Consider the following 22,571-nt stretch of genomic DNA (forward strand, 5'->3'; position numbering starts at 1 on the left):
TAAATTCCCTACTACATTTACAGTATAAGATTATCTCAGCACAGGGACATCCTATTTAAACACATCCAAATGTGAAAGTTATTATTCCAAGATCTATTGATTAAAATCAACTTTTGTTTCTGGGAAAAATATTTAGATTTGAGAGTACTCAGTGGTTGATACCTTTTAATGGCTAACTGAAAAGATGGTAACAAATTGCAAGCTTTCGAGACTAATCAGGTCTCTTCATCAGGCATAGTATACCACAAAATCTGAAGAGTCACATATTTATATACATTAGGACACACAAAAAATGCAATAGGTAAGACAGGTGATGAAAAGCAGAGTTATTATGAAAGAGATAAACAGTTCTGGCTATCTTATCATTTCTGGGAAAAAAAAACTTTAAAGAGCTTCAACCATTAAAGAGACTATTAAAGGTATTTTTTTCACTGAACCTCTCTAGTGCTTCAGAAAATAATATAGTTGGAAGATCCAGACCATAGTCAGAGTAGTGACTACTCCAGTGCTGTCAGTGGCTTCTCCCAGCCAGATAGAAATATCTAGCTGTGTTCGTGAAGCCAGGTTTTAATTCATGTAGCCAGCAGTTTGGGCAGCATGAATCAACTCACAGCTTCCCTTTGAGTTTGCAGAGAAAGATTCAGTTTTTTTCCTTGAAGTCTCTGGATTTTCTTTGTTTCAAGGTCAAGGCGGTGGTTGTCACGACACAGCTGTCAGGTGACCAGGGATAAGGGGCTCCTACCCTGACCCTAACACTAGGGGGCGCCCTAGCTTGCCCTATCCCCCAGGATACCTTTGAAAGTGAGGATGCTGAGGTCTCCACCCTCGCCCTAACTTCTGAGTTAGCTCTCCGCCCCTCCGCTTGTTCTCCCCCACCCGGGGAAGAGGGGCGCTACTGTGCACCGAAGTACACCCACCCGACAAACAAGGCAACACGGACAGGGATAAACAGAAAACTCCAGGCACACAAAATATTCTCTCACATATAACAGAGGGAAGCACCGGGGTGTGTAGGTAGGGGGAATAAACCAAACTGGAGAAGGATAAGGAATAACCACGCATACAAACCAGGCAACAGTCGCAAGTTATTCCTCCCAAACTCCTTCTCGTAGAACTCCTCACCCTCCTTAGCCATGCAGCAAATGCTAGCTCTGACAAGGACTTAGTATCAGAGCCCAGGTTATAAAGGGAAATGGAGTGGCTAACCGAGCTCAGCTGTGAGCACAGGGAAATACAACATGACCGTTTCACCCCTGTTCACCCTCCGGCGCTGAGGTCTCCTGGCTCCAACCTATTCTACAAGGGACTTCCGGAACCTCAGGACCAGGCCTATCGGAGTGAGCCGCATGAAAAGCCTGGACCAGTCTGGCCGCATGAACCTCAGATGCTGGTACCCACATACTGTCCTCAGGACCATACCCCCTCCAATGTACCAGATACTGAAGCGACCGACGAACAAAACGAGAATTCAAGATCTTAGCAATCTGAAACTCCAAATTCCCGTTGACTATGACAGGTGATGGAGGTAGAGGTGACGGTACAGAAGATGCAACGTATTTTTGGAGGAGAGAACGATGAAAAACATTATGGATGCTAAAGGTGGATGGTAGAGCAAGGCGAAACGCTATGGGATTAACGACGGCTATGATTTTATAAGGACCGATAAACCTGGGACCCAGTTTCCAAGACGGAACTTTCAACTTAATGTTCCTAGAGGACAGCCACACAAAGTCACTCACACCCAGGTCCAGACCCACCAAACGTCTCCGATCAGCCACACTTTTATATTTTGATCCCATCTTCCTCAAATTATTAGAAACCCCCTGCCATATGGTGGAAATAGCAGACGAAAACCGTTCCTCCTCTGGTAATTCAGAAAATTGATTACCATTAAAGGAACTAAACTGAGGATGGAACTCATATGCCCAGAAAAATGAGGACTTACCAGTTGATTCCTGACACCGATTATTTACAGGTAACGGTAAATAAGTAACCCAGTCCTTCTGATTTTTATACAGAAAACACCTGAGATACGTCTCCAGATTCTGGTTAACCCGCTCCGTCTGCCCATTAGACTGCGGGTGAAAAGCGGAAGAAAACGACAAATGGATCCCCAAACGGGTGCAAAATGCCCTCCAAAACTTGGAGACAAACTGCACCCCCGATCAGAAACAATGTTGGTCAGGATCCCATGTAATCTAATTATTTCCCTGATGAAGGCTTGTGCCAAAGTTTTGGCATTCGCTAATGCCGGTAAAGCAACAAAATGAGACATTTTACTGAATCTATCAACCACAACAAGGATTACAGTATTCCCTGCTGAAACGGGTAGATCCGTAATAAAATCGACCGATAAGTGAGTCCAAGGTCTACTGGGAATCTCCAAAGGTTGAAGAGCCCCCAACGGACGAGTATGAGGGGTCTTTGAATGCGCACAGACACTGCAGGCGGTTACATACTCTCGGACATCCTTATGAGCACCTGGCCACCAGAACCGCTGAGTAAGCAGATCCGCAGTGGCTTTATTACCAGGATGTCCAGCCAACACCGAATTGTGATGTTCGCTGAGAACTCTAAGACAGAGATTTACAGGAACAAACAGTTTACCAAGTGGACAGGCAGCAGGGGCGTTCCCCTGAGCGTCAACAACCTCTCTTTCCAGATCAGAGCATACAGACGCCATAACTACCCCCTTTTGAAGAATAGGTACCAGTTCACCCTTCTCTCCTCCCCCAGGAAAACAACGGGATAAGGCATCTGCCAAAGATGATGATAAAGACGTTAAACCTGGTAAACAACAATGCCCACCTAGCTTGACGAGGTGTTAGATGCTTCGCCAATTCCAGGTATACCATATTCCGTGACTACCATCACAGGGTGGACCGCCCCCTCCAAAAAACAACGCCACTCCTCAAAAGCCCACTTGATAGCTAAGAGTTCCCTATTCCCAATGTCATAATTTCTCTCTGCAGGTGACAGTTTTTTAGAGCAATACGCACAAGGTTGCCATTTACCAGGAGACGCACCCTGCAACAACACAGCCCCACCCCCACCTCAGACGCATCGACCTCCACTATAAAAGGTTGAGAGACGTCAGGCTGTATAAGAATCGGCGCAGAAGAAAAACACCTTTTCAACTTATCAAACACCTCACTGGCAAGGCTGGACCACCTGGAGAAGTTCTTCCCCTTCCTGGTCATATCAGTAAGAGGTTTGGCTACTACCAAAAATTTTTTATGAACTTGCGGTAGTAGTTGGCGAAACCTAAAAACCTTTGTAATGCCTTCAAATTCTCCAGACGATCCCAATCCAATACCGCCCGGACTTTCGCTGGATCCATGCGAAAACCAGTGGAAGACAATACGTATCCAAGGAAAGGGATCTCCTCAACAGAAAACACACACTTCTCGGGTTTGACATATAATTTATTATCTTGAAGTATACGTAATACCTGCCTGACGTGTACCTGGTGTGACTCCAAGTCAGGAGAATAAATTAGTATGTCATAAAGGTAGATAACCACAAACCTGCCTATAAGGTGGCTAAAGATGTCATTTATAAAGTGTTGAAATACGGCGGGCGCGTTCGTCAACCCAAAAGGCATCACAAAATTCTCATAGTGTCCCTCTGGCGTTTTGAACGCCATCTTCCACTCATCTCCCTCTTTAATGCGTATGAGATTATAGGCCCCCCTAAGGTCCATCTTAGAGAACCATTTAGCCCTGACAATTTGATTAAAGAGGTCAGGAATGAGCGGAAGAGGATAGGGATCACGAGCAGTGATCGCATTGAGTTCATGGAAATCCAGGCAGGGGCGGTGCCCCCCATCCTTTTTTTGACAAAGAAAAACCCAGTGGCAACTGGGGAAGAGGATGGTCTGATATGACTGTTAGCCAGGATTTCCGTGATGTAATCCCCCATGGCCTGTCTCTCAGGACCAGATATATTGTAGAGCCTGCTCTTGGGCACCTTGGCCCCAGGCACGAGATTGATGGCGCAATCATAGGGATGATGGGGAGGAAGTTCTTGGCACCCCTGTTCCAAGAACACATCCCCAAAATCCGACATGTAACTAGGCACAGATCGGGTATCCACCCTAGCCAACCCGGAATCCATACAGTGTTCTTGGCAATACCCACTTCATTTTACTACCTCCTGAGACTGCCAATCTATCACTGGATTGTGCAGAGCGAGCCACGGGTGTCCCAGTACCACAGATTAAGGCATACCCTGTAGCACATAACCGTCTAACACCTCTATGTGTATGGCCCCCACCTGGAGCTGAAAGTCACGGACGATGTACATAAAATACCCGTCTCTCTGGCGCCCCTGAGGGTTCAACCGCCACAGGAATGCTACACTTCTCTAATGGAATGTGGTGTTCCTCCTCTGAAGTAAGGCCAGTGTAATAGTCGTGACCCAGCCCTTGCATCCAACACCACATTTCTCCACCAGAGGCAGCTAGTATGCACTAGGTGCTGCTCCCCTGGTTACAGGGAGACTGGGGAACACAAAGTGGTAGGAACCAGTTAGTGGGTGAGTGTGGAGGACTTACAAGTTAGTTACATTTAAGATTTCATATTTAATAGAAAGCCATCTTTGATCTTGGTTTTTGTGCTGTCTTTCGTGCTGCCAAATTACTGTGTGTTAATGTGGCCTCCCACCCTGAGCATGGATCCTGTGTGGATCTGCAGGGGAGGGAGATGCGGCCCTCGTACCCTGGCCTTGGGACGAGAGGCAGGTTGTAGACCAGGTATGTCTCAACCCGGCCAATGACCAGGATCAAGAAGGCCCGGAGCTTAAGAGTGTGGCTCCACAGCAAATGGATCCCAGGCAGGATGCAGACGGAGCGGAGTACGCCACCTGTCCTCGCCATGCTGATATATTCAGAGGGACTCCGGCTGCAAGAGGGCTACAGGCCCCCGGCACCCGACCTTGCTACTCTACGTCTTGGACGGGAAAGCCCGGTTAGGCCCAGAGGATCCCACCGGGTATCGGACGGAGCAGAGCTGCCCCCATGCCCTTGTTCTTAGAGGAGTTCAGAGGGAGACCCGGCCTATTTGCACACACACGGACAGGAAGGGAATTGGTCTGTAATTCAGGAACACTCTGCTGTGGGGTCACGACTGAATGCTGGACTTACGCGGAGGTTGTCGGACCCCCGTCTCTGGTGAGCGCAGGACTCCGCGGGGAACAGGGAGTCGCCTTCCTTTGCCATCTAAGTGAGTAAAGCCTTGGAAGTTCACCCCTATGGCCTCCGGACTCTTATTTCTGCGCCACACCGCAGGATGCGGGATGCCTTCTCCTCAACTACTACCCCCTCCATCCTGTCCCTCTGCCCTGATTCCTTGCTCCGCCTGTGGGGAGTAGTAAGAACTCTGGCCGCCGTAACATCATGCCTCAGCGGACTGCAACGGCGCTGGTGACCCTTCACCAGGCACCACAGGTGGCATAGTCGTTAACCAACCACTCAACCCGGGTAAGCTCACACCATCTCCTTTTAATCTGACGGCCCTGAGCTGCATCCCATCTCTCCATCACAGGACCCGACACCGAGTCCCCCAACACCCAGGGTAAACTAAAGGGCTTTCCTGAAGTAGAGGCGTCACATCTCAAAGGGGTAGAGTCGATGGCAATTATAGGTATTGGTCTGGACAGTGTATGTGAACAGAGTCCTTGGGCCTCTGGAGTCAATCAAATTAAATCCCGCCCCACTGTCCAGAAAGGCCGACACCTCATCCTTAACTCCCCCCACAAGTACTACAGCGGGAAGAAAGAACTGTGTCCTACCCACGGAGGTGATAAGTACACTCGGGTCACTAAACTCCCTGCAACCCGGGCCTTCTAGTTGCTTACTATGAGGATGGGAAGGGCACGTGCCCATGAAGTGGCCCTTTTTCCCACAAAAAAAAACACACTCCCCCTTATGCCAGACTACCGACAATTTCCCAGCGGAAGATGTCGCACCCACCTGTATGGGTTCATCAGGTGCTCCCACGCTGACTTCCCTGGGCCCCTGACCCCTACACACAGGGGTGACACCCTATGTCCCTGGCTAAGTCGGCAATCAACTCAAATTGCCAGAGACATGTCTGTCTCAAGGGAGTCAGGAGTCTTATACAGGGCCAAGACGTCCTTACCCTTACTGTAAGCCCCTCACAAAACAAACTACGGAGTGTGGGGTCATTCCACTTGGTATCCGTGGCCCACCTCCTGCATTCGTAGCAAAATTCCTCCGCCGGCCTGTCTCCCTGCGAAGTTGGCGCAATGTGGACTCGGCTAAGAAGACGCGATCGGGGTCATCATATATAAGGCTCAGAACACGAAAAAAAAACTCCACCATCTGGAGCGACAGTGAGTCAGATGGGAGAGAAAATGCCCACACTTGGGGATCCCCCTGAAGGAGCGAGATTATTATGCCCACATATTGCTCCTCTGAACCTAAGGAAATGGGACGTAGCCTGAAGTACAGTTTACAGGCCTCTCTGAAGACCACAAACTTGTCCCGCCCCCCCAGAGAACCTGTCAGGCAATGAAACCTTGGGATCCACTACGGTTTGTTTGAGAGACGAGACACCCACACCATATTTATTAGGAGACTGCAAGACCACTGTGTGTAACTCCGCCACCTCCAGACTGTGCTGCTGCAATTGCCCCATCAGAACAGGAATAGGATCCATAATAGATCAGAAGTAACAGTTGCGGTCAGAGCTAATGTCACGACACAGCTGTCGGGTGACCAGGGATCAGGGGCTCCTACCCTGACCCTAACACTAGGGAGCGCCCTAGCTTGCCCTATTCTCCAGGATACCTCTGAAGGTGAGGATGCTGAGGCCTACGCCCTCCTGAGCTAGCCCTCCGCTTGTACCCCCCCCCCACCCGGGGAAGAAGGGCGCTACTGTGCACTGAAATACACCCACCCGACAAGCAAGGCAACACAAACAGGGATAAACAGAAAACTCCAGGCACACAAAATATACTCTCACATATAATAGAGGGAAGCAGAGTGTGTAGGTAGGGAGAATAAACCAAAATGGAGAAGGATATGGAATAACCACGCATACAAACCAGGCAACAGTCACAAGTTATTCCTCCCAAACTCGTTCTCATAGAACTCCTCACTCTCCTTAGCCATGCAGCAAATGCTAGCTCTGACAAGGACTTAGTATCAGAGCCTATGTTACATGCATGCCACTAGGTTCAGATAGGGGCGAGACAGGTTACATGAATTCTTTGGAATCCTGGGGGAACCGTTACTCAGGGCGACTATAGACTATGTGATGCTGCTTCTCTCAGGCACACAGGGGTATTGATCTCAGGCACAGACACGTAGGTTGTTTCACTTGCTGACCAGACACACTTTACAAGAGTCCTCATAAATGGTAGAACAGTAGCATTTAATAAGAAGCCGCACAGTCAGTGCAAGTTAAGTCTTATGAGCAACAGGCTCCAGTGACAAACAGTACAGTTTCCTTTGCAGCACAGCAGTTCACAGTATTCCCAGCAGTACAGGACAGCAAAGTTCTAATGCAAAGGCACATTAATGAACACAGCATTCTTTACATCACAGTGAGATGGAGGAGGGGGGAGGGTTTGCTGAGGGAGATGATCCCTGTGACACCATTTCCTACAGTCCTTATCTTTCTGCTTGACAATACTCTGCACTGCTAGTTCAGGAACTCTACCTGACCTGTGCTTAGCTTCACTCCTGACTTGAATCCTTTTCACTTGCAGGGGCGCTTCTGTGAGATACAGAACACACACACCACCGTTCTCTTTGGCTCCAGCCAGACAGTAAACAACTTCCCCACAATCCCCCTGGGGCTCTGCTAAAACACTCCCCTTCTTCTGTGACTGTGTTAACCCTTCTAGTTGCTGGATGCTTCTGAAGCACAACACTTCCTGTCTCCTGTGCTTGTTTTACTTCTAATAGTTGCTTTCATGCTGTTAAAGAAACAGCACTACTTCTGCATGTCACAGTTTGCAACACCACTACTTCTGCATGTCACACTCTGCAACAGCACTACTTCTGCATGTCACACTGTGCAACAGCACTACTTCTGCATGTCACACTCTTCCCTCCTTTTTGAATGTTGTCCTCTACATTTATCTTAATTGGTCAATCTGACCAATTCTGAGACAGTTGTGAAAGTTGGATAACTTTATATACAAATTGGCATTGTGAAATTGGTATAACGTTCATACACATTGATAACAACCTAATCTTACGACTTTTTTCTTGTAGGATGCCTGTAAGAAATAAACAATTAACACAATTAAAACAATCAGCATCTCTTCAGCTGGAGCTTTTCGTACGTCTTCAACCAGCTCTTTCTCTCTGTGCTTTAACAGCTCTTTGTTTCTACAAAGTCTTTTAAGGAAAATCAAAGCATGAAAACAAGTGTTTCCACCAGGCAACATCTTCCATACTGCCTCTCGGTGGTGAATACCACTCAAGTGGGCTTACCTGGTCTGCAGGCAGAGTTTTGACAGTCCTTGGCACTTGACTCGGTTCACCAAGTGTCTCATACGTCAGCATCACGGGTTCTCCTCACTTCTTGAGTCGACATCCTCCTGGTGGGTTATTCCTCAGAGACCACGGGTTTTTCGGTCACAGAAGTTTCTTCCACCACACTCATTTCCCGTGCTTCCTCAGATGCTCTTGGAGCTGCCTCTGTAAGTTCCTGTACTTCTCCTGAGTAGCTTGTTTCCGCACGGTCTGGTAATTCCGCTCCTCCTGAGTGTTGATCGGTCTCTTCAGGGGCCAGTGTTCGATCATCAGATCTGAATTGAACTTCATCTGTACTCCTTGGTACGAACTCTGGAGCCTCAGGACTTAGTTCACTCTCCTGAGGATGGTACATCCCTCTCCTTGCCGGTCCAAGAAATACAACGGTGTGTTCTTCTCCATCGGAACTTTCAAGGTCACTATCCACCTCCGGAGCTTCAGTCTGTGGTGGTCCCTTAGTCGACACAATTTTCTCTAGAAATTGCACTTGCCTTTTGAACAGTTCACACTTCTTTGGGGTCAACTTAACTCTGTGTTGTTGATACCGCTGTAATAGGGTCCTCACGTGTTCAACATGCTCCCGGAAGGTTTTGCTGTGTACCACATTGTCATCCAAGTACGGCTGGCAGATATCGTCCTCAATCCTTCCAAACAGGTTTCCATGCTCCTCTGAAATTCTGCTGGAGCTGAACTGAGCGCAAACGGTATGCGGATCCACTCATATAACCCCCACGGTGTGATGAATGCTGTCAAGGGACTACTGGACTCTTCAACAAACCTTTGATGGAATGCTTTACCCTGATCAAGGACAGAGAACCAGGTACTTCCTGATAGGATATCCAGCATATCTTGAATCCTTGGTATCGGGTGCCGATCAGGTACTGACTTTCGGTTTAGTTCCCAGTAATCACAGCAGAGTCTCAACGTACTGTCCTTCCTAACACAAACAATAGGAGAGGAATAAGACGACTTCGACTTTTGGACCCAACCTCTGTTGATTAGATCTTGTAAATACTCTTTCACTTCACGGTGTAATGGTTTCGGCACAGACATGTAACTTCTGGTTACTGGGGTCGTGTCTTTCAAATTTATTTTCAATTGCAACAACAGGATACAGCCTATATCAGAGTTATCTTTAGAGAATGCCTGACACTCTTCTCTCAGCATCTGTTTTGCTATCGCTATATCTTCAGCACACAAGTGTTCCAGGGATACTGAGGGATCCCAGGACCCTCAGGTGGGTCATGCAATTTCCTCCCCTGGGCAACTCGTGTTCCTTGGTGGGGAGACTGAATTCACGGTAGACACCTGGGCGGGTCTCACACTGGATGGATATACAGTTTTAATGGTTTTGATGTGACCTAACAGTCTTTGGATCCAGTCTAATTTCATGTTTCGTAGTATTCATCACCAGGACTGTCACTCGAGCAAACCCAGCAGTAAGAATCATAAGCACAGTGTAACATACCTGGTGGCAGGCTTGCATGGTGCATCATCTCTCACTATGCAAGATCGCAAACTTGCTCTTCAGTCCAGTCTGGTAGCCTGGCTTCTATTCATGCTGTCTGTTTGTCTCTGTTCTGACTGCTTAGGGCGGCGGCCCGGTTACTTCCTGTTTTTTGTAGCTGCTGTGGGCACACCCCTAATGCGTCCTCAGCCTACTGCTGTCTGTCACTGGATATTTAAACCAGCTCCACCTGGAAGCTGGTGCCTGAGCAACTCTAACATTCAGTGTGCTCCTTGACTCTGAATGTGCCAGGTCCTGTTCTGTTCTTGCCTGTCCGCCAACCTGGGGGCTGTATTCCCAGGCCTGTCTGAACTATCTCCTAGCCTGTTGTCTGTCCGCCTTCCTGAAGGCTGTATTTCCAGGCCAGTCTGAACACGCTCCTAGCCTGTTCGTCCCGCCTTCTGGGGGCCGCATACCCAGACCCGCTCCTGTATCTCGCTGCAGTGTCAGTTCCTGTCTGAACACTCAGTTCCTGTTTGAACACTCTCCTAGTTTGTTACCTGTTTTTCTCTATGTCCGTACCTTCCCTTTTTCTGCAGAGTCTGAACCTGCACCTAACTCCTACTTGTTGTCGCTGTACTTCCGTTTGTGAGTTTAGAGTCCACTCGCTACTTCATTGCAAGTATCTTGTGTGTATCTGGTTCTGCCTTTCCCTTCCAGTCTGTTCTGTGTGAACAGAGCCCTGTCCCTTCTGCTCTGCCTTGCTCACCGCTCTGGTGGTTTCTGCCCGCTCTGCCTTGCTCACCGCTCCGGCGGTTTATCTCTGCTCTCTCCTTACTCACCGCTCTGGCCGTTTCTGCCCGCTCTGCCTTGCTCACCGCTCCGGCGGTTTCTGCCCGCTCTGCCTTGCTCACCGCTCCGGAGGTTTCAGCCCCCTCTGCCTTGCTCACCGCTCTGGCAGTTTCTCTCTGCTCTGCCTTGCTCACCGCTCTGGAGGTTTCTGCCCGCTCTGCCTTGCTCACCGCTCCGGCGGTTTCTGCCCGCTCTGCCTTCCTCACCGCTCAGGCGGTTTCTCTCTGCTCTGCCTTGCTCACCACTCCAGCGGTTCCTGCCTGCTCTGCCTTGCTCACCACTCCGATGGTTTCTCTCTGCTCTGCCTTGCTCACCACGCCGGAAGTTCCTGCCTGCTCTGCCTTGCTCTCCCCTCCGGCGGTTCTTGCTTGCTCTGCCTTGCTCACCACTCCGGCGGTTCCTGCCTGCTCTGCCTTTCTCACCGCTCCTGCGGTTCCTGCCTGCTCTGCCTTGCTCACCGCTCCGGCGATTCCTGCCTGCTCTGCCTTGCTCACCGCTCCGGCGGTTCCTGCCTGCTCTGCCTTGCTCACCGCTCCGGCGGTACCTCTCTGCTCCGCCTTGCCCACCGCTTTGGCGGTTCCTCTCTGCTCTGCTTGTCTACCGCATCTGCGGTTCTGTTCCTGAATCCCAGTCTGTACTGGACCCTATCCAGCCTGTGCTCCAACCTGCTAGTACCTCTCCGTCTGCACGCCAGCCGTACTTGTCAGTATCCTCCTGTCTGCATACCAGCCGTGCCTGCCAGTATCCTCCTGTCTGCACTCCAGCCGTGCCTGCCAGTGCCCACCTGTCTGCATGCCAGCCGTGCCTGCCAATACCGACCTGTCTGTGTGCCAGCCTAACCTGCCTGTTCCTGTATTCCCCGGTGTGGGTCAACAGCCGTGTCCGGGGTCTGGCCTGCAGTAGCACCTGGTCCCTCTGCTCGGTTCCTCCCTGGTGCACGGCGTCGTTAGCCGTCGTGCGACCTTGGTCGGATCGGGTAGATACTTAGTTACGCTCCTCCAGGCACTCTCTGGTTCATGGCACAGTGAAATCACTAAATCACGCACACGCCTGTCAGCCCGGGCGTGTGCATAACACACAGTCTCACCTTGAACTAGGCCTTCCTTAAGTTCTGATGAGTCTTTTGGCACGAACAGTCTTTTCTGGACTTTTCTTCCTGGTTCTACCCGAACTCCACACCTCACCCCTACCATTTGGTTTGCAGGGATGATGGTTGGGTGCCAGCCTACCTTGATTTCTTTTAGGTCCATTGTATACTGTGCTTTCTTTACTCTATGAATCACATTTTCCGCCATGGCATTCCATATGGCAAGTGATGTGGCAATTGCATCCACCACCAGTGTCCCTGACTTGTGCTTCGTGATGACCTCACAGGATAGGATCCTCTGCCACGTTCTGATCACTGATCACGAGAAAAGGTACCAAAAGCTCAATGGTGTTGCTGATCTTCATGGCCCTCAGTTGGAAAGTCACTTCCACCCAGCCTATAAAAGGGATTTTGGTCTTGTTGACAACTTTGCCGTGGAGTTCCACTGGTCCTAAGCGTTCTTTTAGCGACCGAAGGCTGGTATGTGGCAGGTAGCGCCTTCTCCATTCTTCATTTAAAAGGCTCGCTTGGGCTCCTGTGTCCTACAGTGCTTTTGCCAGGAGTCCATCTAGCTGGCACCCTTATAAAGCACCTTTCACCAATTAGGCTATCTTTACTGACCGAGGAATCCTCCTCCCAGGAGTACATCGTTTGACCTCCACACTAGGCATTAAGTAACTGATGCCCCTGTCTCTTGCAGCTGTTGTAGATGTGAATACACTTGGGGATAGTACTGCCGCAGCCATTTTACCTCATGCGCCGTTCTTGGGTTTGGTGAGATTTGGATTTGCTTCTGGGACCTCCTCCGTGTCGCGGTTACCTGTCGCCCTGCACTGGCAACCTCCTATCTTTTAACCCAAACGACTGGGACCATTGGCATTCCTTGGCATAATGTCCTTCCTCACCACATATTAGACAGTGGACACACACCATACTCTGATTTGATGAACGGCACGCTTCACAAGCCGTGTATCTTCTGTTTTGGAACCCAGTCCTGGGTCTGAGGAATACAGGTTCTGGCCTGGAATTAATCAACTTTTTCACCTCAACCAACTCGGTTCGCAGTTCTCCTACTATTTCCTCACAGTGAGCGCTGGTGGTCCTCTCTTTTGTTGGCGATTTAAGGTTCCCTCTCGGTGGTGGCACTGGAGGGTCTCCATGATGATCTTCGGACTGGCCACCGGAGGTCTCCAACTTCAGCTGACTAATTTTGGTGATTTTAGGAGCAGAGCCTTTCTTTAACTTCTGTTCGCACTCCAAACTAGCTGTCTCATTCATTTTTTCAATTAGGACTTTGTCCAGAATGCCAGGATCTTCTAGGTACTGTTTCAGCTGTAATTTGATGTCTTTGCGGATTAACCCCATTCCCAATGATCTCAAGAACTTCTTCTGGACTAGTCCAGCATCAAACTTCTCCTCCACTTCTACATCTCTGGATGCAAACAACAGTCTATCCTTCAGTTCAATTGCTCTGAGCAAGAAACTTTGGGGTGATTCATTATTTTTCTGTGAGAGGTTAATGAGTCGGTGGAACAATTCTGAAGTACTCTCTTCTTTATAGTTCCCTTTTAAAATCATCTTCAGCTGTTGCAAGGTCAATTGACTCTTCATTTCTAGCATACTACGGAGGTTCAGTCCTGGGCTGATCGCTTTCACCACCCTCTCGACGATCTCATCTGGCTGGTAGCCTTTCTGTAAGCCTGCATCGATCTGGTGCAACAAGTTCATATAAGACAGTTTCTCTTTCTGTTCACACTCTCCAATCTGTCCCAGGATCTTGAATTCTTTCCTTACGGTGATTTGTGGTGTTAAATCAGGAAGACAGTCCTCTCTATCTAACCCGAGCAGGGTAAAGGTTCTGTCTGAGTTTGTCACCCGTTCAGAGGTTTTGGTCAATTCCTGTAGGGCTGTTAGGGCTTTGAATTGTTCTTTCAATTCCTATAGTTCTGTTCTGTGGACGGAGATTCCCGCTTTTGGTAATTGATGCTGCCCCTCCATCCCCCAAGTCAACCTGGTTAGAAACTTGTGTTAGCTAGTGGAGGAACGTCCCTATGACGTCTTCAGCTTCTTTCTCCCCCAGCTCATCCATGTTTGCATTAATGGCAGTTAACAGTAGCCTCTGGTTGTGTGCTTTAGAAATCTATTCTTCTGACATCTTTATATGTTCTGCTACTGTTCTCAATTCTTCACAGGTTAACTGAAGAAGCAGCTCACTAATTCTGTACATTTGTATTTCCACATCCATTGCTGCTAGTGAGTTTTCTTTAGAGATGGCCCCCTTTAACTGGTGTAGCAGAGTTGAATTGAGGTGCTGTGCGGCTGTGTTTTTCCAGACACTTTTTCTCTTCTCTCTCTACATGCTAATTCCCGCTCAGGATTCCCCGTATGGGCCACCAATGTTACACGCAGGCTGCTAGGTTCAGATAGGGAGACACGGGTTTCACGAATTCTTTGGAATCCTGGGGGAACAGTTACTCAGGGCGACCATAGGCTGCACCTTCTCTCAGGCACACAATAGATTCAATTGCTGACCAGACACATCTGACAAGAGTCTTTTTCAACAGTTTAACAGTGGAATTTAATCTGAAGCACGGCCAGTGCAATTCAGGGATATTACAGCAACAATCTTCATTAGAGTACAGTCTGAGTTTCTTGAGCAACAAGCTCCAGTAACAATACAGTAGTTTCTTCACAAGGCACAGTATTGCAGTCTCTTCAGTAGCATAATTCAGCATAGATTAGATCTCTTAGCAGCACACTTCTATGCATACACAACCACAGGCTTTTCCTTCACAAGGACACAGTAGTGCACAGCATTCTTTATCCTGCATGGAGATGGAGGGGGGGAGGGTTTGATGAAGGAGATGATCCCTTTGACACAATTCCTTCCAGTCCTTATCTTCCTGTCCAATAATACTTTGCACTGTTAGTTCAAGTAGTTTATCTGACCTGTGTTTAGTTTCTCTCCTGATCTGAATCCTGTTCAGTTGCCTTATGTCAGATCCATATAACAAATAGGAGTATATTACCGCACCACCGATGGGGACAGGTGCTCGAGTAGGGGCCTAACCCGTAATGTAGTAAATAACCTCGGCACTCAAGGTATATTAAATGTGAAAGTTTATTACAATCATGGTCCAATCCCAAAAAACAGTAGACGTTTCGGCCAGTCAGTGGCCTTCATCAATACAATCTATAAGCATAAATGGACACCATAGATTATAATATGAAATTACAAAAATAAAGGAACAGATCAAAATTGCATAGTGATCATGCGCCGGCATTGAGAACATGCATAAAACATAGCATAATAACAATGAGGAAGCTTCAAAAGTGACACATACCAGGTGTGGATTGGAGTGAATCCAGAGAAACAGGCAAGTGTCACTGGGAGTACAGGTAAGTCCTGTGGGAGGATGTAAGTCAGAGTGAGTAACCAGAGCTCACAATACTAATAGGGGGTGCCGCATACTGTCCTATTGGGGTGTACCTGTGCATCCTGGAAGTGGTCCTACGATTCCAACGCGGAGTCCACCGCTAGTTGTGGGAGGAGTGACCTCATGGTTTCGAAATTGCCGCTATTTATAAGCCCTGAGGTTGGGGAGGGCGTGATTGACGTCGCCAGTGAGGTGAGTGGAACGCACCCAGCAACGTTGCTGTATGTGTGTGCGTTCCACGGAGAACCGGAAGTGACGTTTCCGGAAGTGACGTCACCGGATACGCAAAAACCGGAAGTCAAGTGCGTTCCACGTATAAGGACTTGCGTTCCACCAGGAAAAAGGAAGAGGAGGGGAGCTTGAGAAGCGATTTTGGCTTGCGTAATAAAAGTAACTATAGACCACCACACGGCACCCATGCTCTTGAAACCTTTATTGGTTTCATTGATAGGTCTTTTACACAACTCCGATTGCGAAAGGGGTAGACTCCATTTCCTACATAATCTTACACCATTAGATCAGCAAGCTTTGAGGGATCTCCAAGATAATAAATCCTTAATTATCAAACCTGCCCATAAGGGCGGTGCTATTGTCATCATGAATAAAATCGACTATGTTAGTGAGGTAGAACGACAATTGGGTGACACCACTACTTACCGTCCCCTACCATGTGACCCCACATCACGTTTAACGACACTTATTCGAACAACCGTAGAGAATTATCAGAGGGCGGGAGTAATTGACTCCAAGACGAGTACATTTTTGATTAAAAAATTCCCCATCATCCCCGTTTTTTATATCCTGCCAAAAATACACAAGAATCTTCAACATCCTCCGGGCAGGCCTATAGTAGCCTCAACGGACTCATTACTCTCCCCCCTCTCAATCTTTTTAGAGAAGGTCCTGACACCGTTAACCCAACGCAGTCCGTCTTACCTCCTTGACACAGGGGCTTTTCTACAGAGCCTACGCGACATTGGACAGGTTCCATTCAAAGCAATACTAGTATCTCTGGATGTAAAAGACCTGTATACCTCCATATCACATGAACATGGAATCGTTACGGCCCAACGCTTACTAGAATCTTCTCATATCGACTCCAGGGTTTCCAACCTTTGCATTGACCTCCTACACATAGTTCTTACACAGAATTTCTTTTTATTCCAAGATACATATTACCTCCAAGTCAGGGGGACCGCAATGGGGTCAAATGTGGCCCCCCCATATGCAAATTGTTATATGTCCGCTTTTGAACAAGATGTCGTCTATACCCATGCACTATTTCAACATCCTCCCACAGGACTTACCTGTACTCCCAGTGACACTTGCCTGTTTCTCTGGATTCACTCCAATCCACACCTGGTATGTGTCACTTTTGAAGCTTCCTCACTGTTATTATGCTATGTTTTATGCATGTTCTCAATGCCGGCGCATGATCACTATGCAATTTTGATCTGTTCCTTTATTTTTGTAATTTCATATTATAATCTATGGTGTCCATTTATGCTTATAGATTGTATTGATGAAGGCCACTGACTGGCCGAAACGTCTACTGTTTTTTGGGATTGGACCATGATTGTAATAAACTTTCACATTTAATATACCTTGAGTGCCGAGGTTATTTACTAGATCCATATAACACACCACTTTTCTCTTTGGCTTCAGCCAGACTACAGTAACAAGTTCCTCAGAATCCCCCTGGCGCTCTGCTAAAACACTCCCTGTCTCCTGTGACTGTGTTAACCCGTCTAGTTGCTGGATGTTTCTGAAGCACAATACTTCCTGTCTCCTGTGCTTGTGTTATTTCTAATAGTTGCTGGATGCTTTGGAAGCAACATCTGCATGTCACAAATGCACCCCCATGGTCCTCCACACAATATAATGCACCCCCTTGGTCCTCCACACAATATAATGCACCCCCCTTAGTCCTCCACACAATATAATGCACCCCCAAGGTCTTCCACACAATATAATGCACCCCCTATGTCCTCCACACAAAATAATGCACCTCCCCATGGTCCTCCCCACAATATAATGCACCCTCCATACTGTATTATGGCCACCGGTCACTGATTTAAAAAAAATAAATACAGTACTCGCCTCTCCTGATTCCATCTGTTGCTCCAGTGTGAAGAGCCAGGCATCTCAGAGCAGCGGGCACTCTGTAATGACGTCATTGTGACTGCTGCTCTGAGACGTAAGACGATGAGGAAGAATTATGGGGGTGGAAGTGTCTGCTGACGCTCCCTCCTCCATCATCATTGCTCGCACCGGGCCCCCACTCTGGCCGTCAGCGCAAGCAATGATGATGGAGGAGGGAGCATAAGCGGTCGGTCGGCCGGACAGTGTCGGTGCTGATGGGCAGAGGCGGGGCCTGGTGCGGGGAGGGCCCGGTGCGGTGCGGGCCCCCTGACTCATGGGCTCCCTAGCAATGGCATGGCCCGCCGCCATTGGCGGTACACAACTGTGTGTATGGGATGTTTGGCTGGAGATGGGGAGGCTATGGGGCTCTCCTGCTGGACATGGAGAGGCTATGGGGCTCTCCTGCTGAACATGGGGAGGCTATGGGACTCTCATGCTGAACATGGGGAGGCTATGGGGCTCTCATGCTGAACATGGGGAGGCTATGGGGGTGTCGTGCTGTACATGGGGAGGTTGTGGGCTCTCATACTGGACATGGGAAGCCTATGGGGGTCTCATGCTGAACATGGGGAGGCTATGGGGGTGTCGTGCTGTACATGGGGAGATTGTGGGCTCTCATACTGGACATGGGAAGGCTATGGGGGTCTCATGCTGGACATGGGGAGCCTATGGGGGTTTCATGCTGGACAAAACTATATGCCAAAAGGAAAGCTAAAGAAGGTGGGGTATACTCATCAACCAGTAACCAAAGCAAAACAAATAAAAAACCCTTAAAAATAACTTTAATAGATAAATCTAAAAGTACCCTTATCAATAGAAATAAAGACACAACCCATTAAAAATTAGTACATGTGTATTGGGGTAAGGGTAAAGGGACAAATAAGGAGCAATTAACATGCAGACTAGCCCTAGAATTCCCTATCGGGGTCATGGCCTGCCTACCAGCAGAGTTTGACACCCTAGCGAATAGATGCGGTGACCCCTCTCCACGTCGGCTCTTCCTTAATAACACTTTTTACCCCTAAACAGACATACACATACATAAAAAAGTCATCAAAGATTACGTCGTGTTACTGCCAGCATTCTAAATGTTGAAAAAAGCAGTATATAATATATCAGTCAAGCAAAAACAAGAGAAATGCAAAAATAAATATAGTGTAACGATATGGACAACTAAGTCAAATGTACCAATAAGTGAGTACGTTGATAGGATGTAAAAGTATGACCTCAAGAAGACGTTCTACACAAATAAAGTGCAGTAGTGCTGATAATTCGGGGCAAGGAGAAGACAACAATATGTCCCTACCGTAATAAAAAGCCTATATTTTCAGTCACAAGAAATAGACAACAATTTTTCATTCTGGACATGTAGGGGTTTATACTGTATATAGAGAGGCTATGTGGGCCTCTCTGCTGGCACGGTGGCTCAGTGGTTAGCACTGCAGTCTTGCAGCACTGGGGTCCTGGATACAAACCCCACCAAGGACAACATCTGCAAGGAGTTTGTATGTTCTCCCTGTGTTTACGTGGATTTCCTCCGGGTTCTCCGGTTTCCTCCCACACTCCAAACACATACTGATAGGGAATGTAGATTGTGAGCCCCAATGGTGACAGTGCTGATAATGCCTGTAAATTGTCTGAATTGTAAAGCGCTGCGGAATACGTTGGCGCTATATAAATAAAAACATTATTATGCTGTAAATAGGAGGCTATGTGGGACTCAGGCTGTATATGAAGAGGTTATGTGGGGCTTATTGTGAGTATTTTGAAGCAATGTGGGGCTCATGCTGTATATAGGGAGGCTATGTGGGGCTCATGCTGTATATAGGGAGGCTATGTGGGGCTCATGCTATATATAGGGGGGCTATGTGGGGCTCATGCTGTATATAGGGAGGCTATGTGGGGCTCATGCTGTATATAGGGAGGCTATGTGGGGCTCATGCTGTATATAGGGAGGCTATGTGGGGCTCATGCTGTATATAGGGAGGCTATGTGGGACTCATGCTGTATATAGGGAGGCTATGTGGGGCTCGTGCTGTATATAGGTAGGCTATGTGGGGCTCATGCTATATATAGGGAGGCTATGTGGGGCTCATGCTGTATATAGGGAGGCTATGTGGGGCTCATGCTGTATATAGGGAGACTATGTGGGGCTCAATCTGTATATAGGGAGGCTATGTGGGGCTCATGCTGTATATAGGGAGGCTATGTGGGGCTCATGCTGTATATAGGGAGGCTATGTGGGGCTCATGCTGTATATAGGGAGCCTGTGTGGTGCTCATGCTATATATAGGGAGGCTATGTGGGGGCTCATGCTGTATATAGGGAAGCTATGTGGGGGCTCATTCTGTATATAGGGAGGCCATGTGGGGCTCATGCTGTATATAGGGAGGCTATGTGGGGCTCATGCTGTATATAGGGAAGCTATGTGGGGCTCATGCTGTATATAGGGAGGCTATGTGGGGCTCATGCTGTATATAGAAAGGCTATCTGGGGCTGATGCTATATATAGGGAGGCTCTTACGGTATATAGAGGCTGTGTGTGGGCTCTTACGGTATATAGAGGGCTCATATGATATATTGAAGGGGTTGTTGTGCTGGCTCAAGTGGTATATAGGGGGAAGTAAGCAAACTTAATTCTGCTCAATGTTAAGTGTTCTAATTATTTTATATTAATATTAATTGTAATTAATATGTTGATATTAATATTTAGCAAAATCAATTATAAACCCTCCATTTATTATACAGGATTATATTGGATCTCATTGGCTGCAGGGCTTGCCCTAAGCACATTCTAGAATGCTGTGACATCACAAGATCGGCACCATGGTGACCTCTGCCTGGACATTATGACATCATGAGGAATATATAAGCAACTGCTCACCCGGAAATCCTTTGAGGGTTATAGTAGGCGTTCAGAGTGAGTATGCGTGTCTTATACTCCTGGTCTGTCCGTATTATTTCCCATTTCCTATCTATATACATTTCTGATTCCTTATGACAAGTGTCCTCTACTTCTTAATTCTCATGCCGCATACATTTTTAATGTAGAAAACTTTATATTTATTAATTAGCGCATTATGGCAATATTTACTATTGATACAACTGGCATTTAAGATCAGGCCATTTATAAGGAAACCTCTCTATTTGTTAAATTTAGGATTTGGCAGTTATTTGTATTCACAAAATATCGAGAGAAAATTGAAGACCAATTTATGTAAGTCCTAAATAAGAGAAGTCATGTAATTCAGGATAGTGACTGTAATGCGGTCTCTATACATATACAGGGTGGTCCAAAAGTAGGTGGACAGAAAGTGTAATAAGGTTATGCTTAACTAAATTGAAGAAAATCCAGTAATTTTAGGTAACATTATGTGGAGTGATGAAGCTTCTTTCAAATTATCCGGCCATATTAACAGACATAATTGTATTTACTGGTATAATGAGAACATGCATTTAACATTAGAGCAACAACTAAATGAGCCTGGTGTCAATGTTTGGGGTGGTATTTCAAGTTTTGGTGTTTTAGGACCAATATTTTTTGATGGAACAGTCACAGGAGATAAATATCTCGAAATTCTAATGAATCAAGTTCTTCCCCAGTTACAGGAACAGCCTAATTCAAATAACCTTTATTTCCAACAAGATGGGGCCCCTCCACATTATTCAAGAGTAGTTCCCGGGTATCTTGATGAAACATTTCCTAATAAATGGATTGGCCGAAGAGGCCCACTTGATTGGCCGGCACGTTCACCAGACTTGACCCCAATGGATTTTTTCTTTTGGGGAGTACTCAAGGACAAAGTTTATAGTCGAAAACCAAAAAGTGTCAGTGATTTGAAAAATTACATAAGAGATGAATTTCAAGAAATTAATACCCAAAGAGACTTGTGCAAAAAAGTTTGTTGAAGCGTAAGAGGCGACTTCAAAGCTGTGCAAATTGTAATGGAAAACAGTTTGAGCACCTGCGTTGATAAAATTTAAGGGCTTTTGTATTATTGTTCAGAATAAAATTTAATTGTCAATGTTATGTTTGTCTTAGTAAATATAATTTTATATATAAATCAAAATAAATGTTATTATTTTCTGTCCACCTACTTTTGGACCACCCTGTATATAATAATGAATTTCTGCTGTCTGATGTCCGTTCTTTACGCATAGGCAAATGCCCGGACCAACCAGGTCAGTGTGATTACAACAAAGAAAATAAGTGAAAAAAAATTTGCAAAAAAAAACAAAATTAGCTTGAGTCTGCATTTTTTAATACCTGTAACATTTTTATTTTTTCTCGATGGAGCTGTGTGAGGGCTTGTGCTTTGCATGGTGACCTGATGTTTTATTGGTACTATTTTGGGGTAGTTTCAATGCTTTGATCTCTTCATAATGCATTTTTTGTGGAGATGTAGCAATCAAAAACCTGCAATTTTGCCATTTTGATTTATTTTTTGCTTTACAGTTTTACAGATTGAGTCAATTAATTTTACATTTTCATAGATTGGACTTTTCTGATCACATTGATGCCAAATATGTGTATTTTTTTTCTTTTTTTTTTCTTTTATGCCAGCTGGAGAAGAGGGGGTGTGATTTGAATTTTTTTACTTTTTTAAAAACTTTTTTCTTCACTTCTTTCTCTATTTGTTAGTCCCCTTAGGGGACTTGAATCTGTGATTGTCTGATATCTTATGGCGCCTACAGCAGCATTGCGGTATATAGTAAAAATCACTGTCTTCTATGATGCCCAACCACAGGCAGAACGTCACAGGAGAGATATGGTTTTTTCAATGGCCCTTATATTCTAAGAAGCTAGTAACATGTCAGGTTTGGGGCGAATTGTGGATCAAACTCACCCATTGACTGACTACTAGGAAAAACTGGGAAAATTTCCATTTTCCATCAGCTTTTTTTTTTTTTTTTCATACAAAGAGAAATGGATGACATACTGATGGCAAAAATGGACACACGGACCAAAAGAAAAAAAAAAGAAAATCGGAAGCCGCAAAATTAGTTGGTTTGGTTTTGTGCAGATGAGAAAAAAAAAATCACGTGTGAATTTGGCCTAAAAATAAGTCGTCCAATGCAACTGAGTGACTTTTATTA

General features: G+C 46.7%; 1 protein-coding gene across 3 annotated transcripts in view; it reads right to left on the reverse strand.

Moving 5' to 3' along the window:
• LOC141174419 (C-signal-like) overlaps positions 1–22,571 on the reverse strand; it is a 65,267-nt gene that overhangs the window by 14,385 nt on the left and 28,311 nt on the right. Inside the window, exon 1 of one of the 3 annotated variants that reach the window (XM_073659333.1) lies at positions 8,468–8,544. The exons of the other annotated variants lie outside the window; for them this stretch is intronic. Coding sequence (XP_073515434.1) covers positions 8,468–8,529 — 62 coding nt within the window. The 5' untranslated portion in view covers positions 8,530–8,544. Of the gene's footprint in view, positions 1–8,467; positions 8,545–22,571 lie in introns of those variants that run through there. 3 annotated transcript variants of the gene reach the window in all.

The sequence above is a fragment of the Phyllobates terribilis genome, unplaced genomic scaffold (assembly GCF_046119375.1).
Source record: "Phyllobates terribilis strain yellow unplaced genomic scaffold, ASM4611937v1 Scaffold_13__5_contigs__length_258822181, whole genome shotgun sequence".
Classification (NCBI taxonomy): Eukaryota; Metazoa; Chordata; class Amphibia; order Anura; family Dendrobatidae; genus Phyllobates; species Phyllobates terribilis.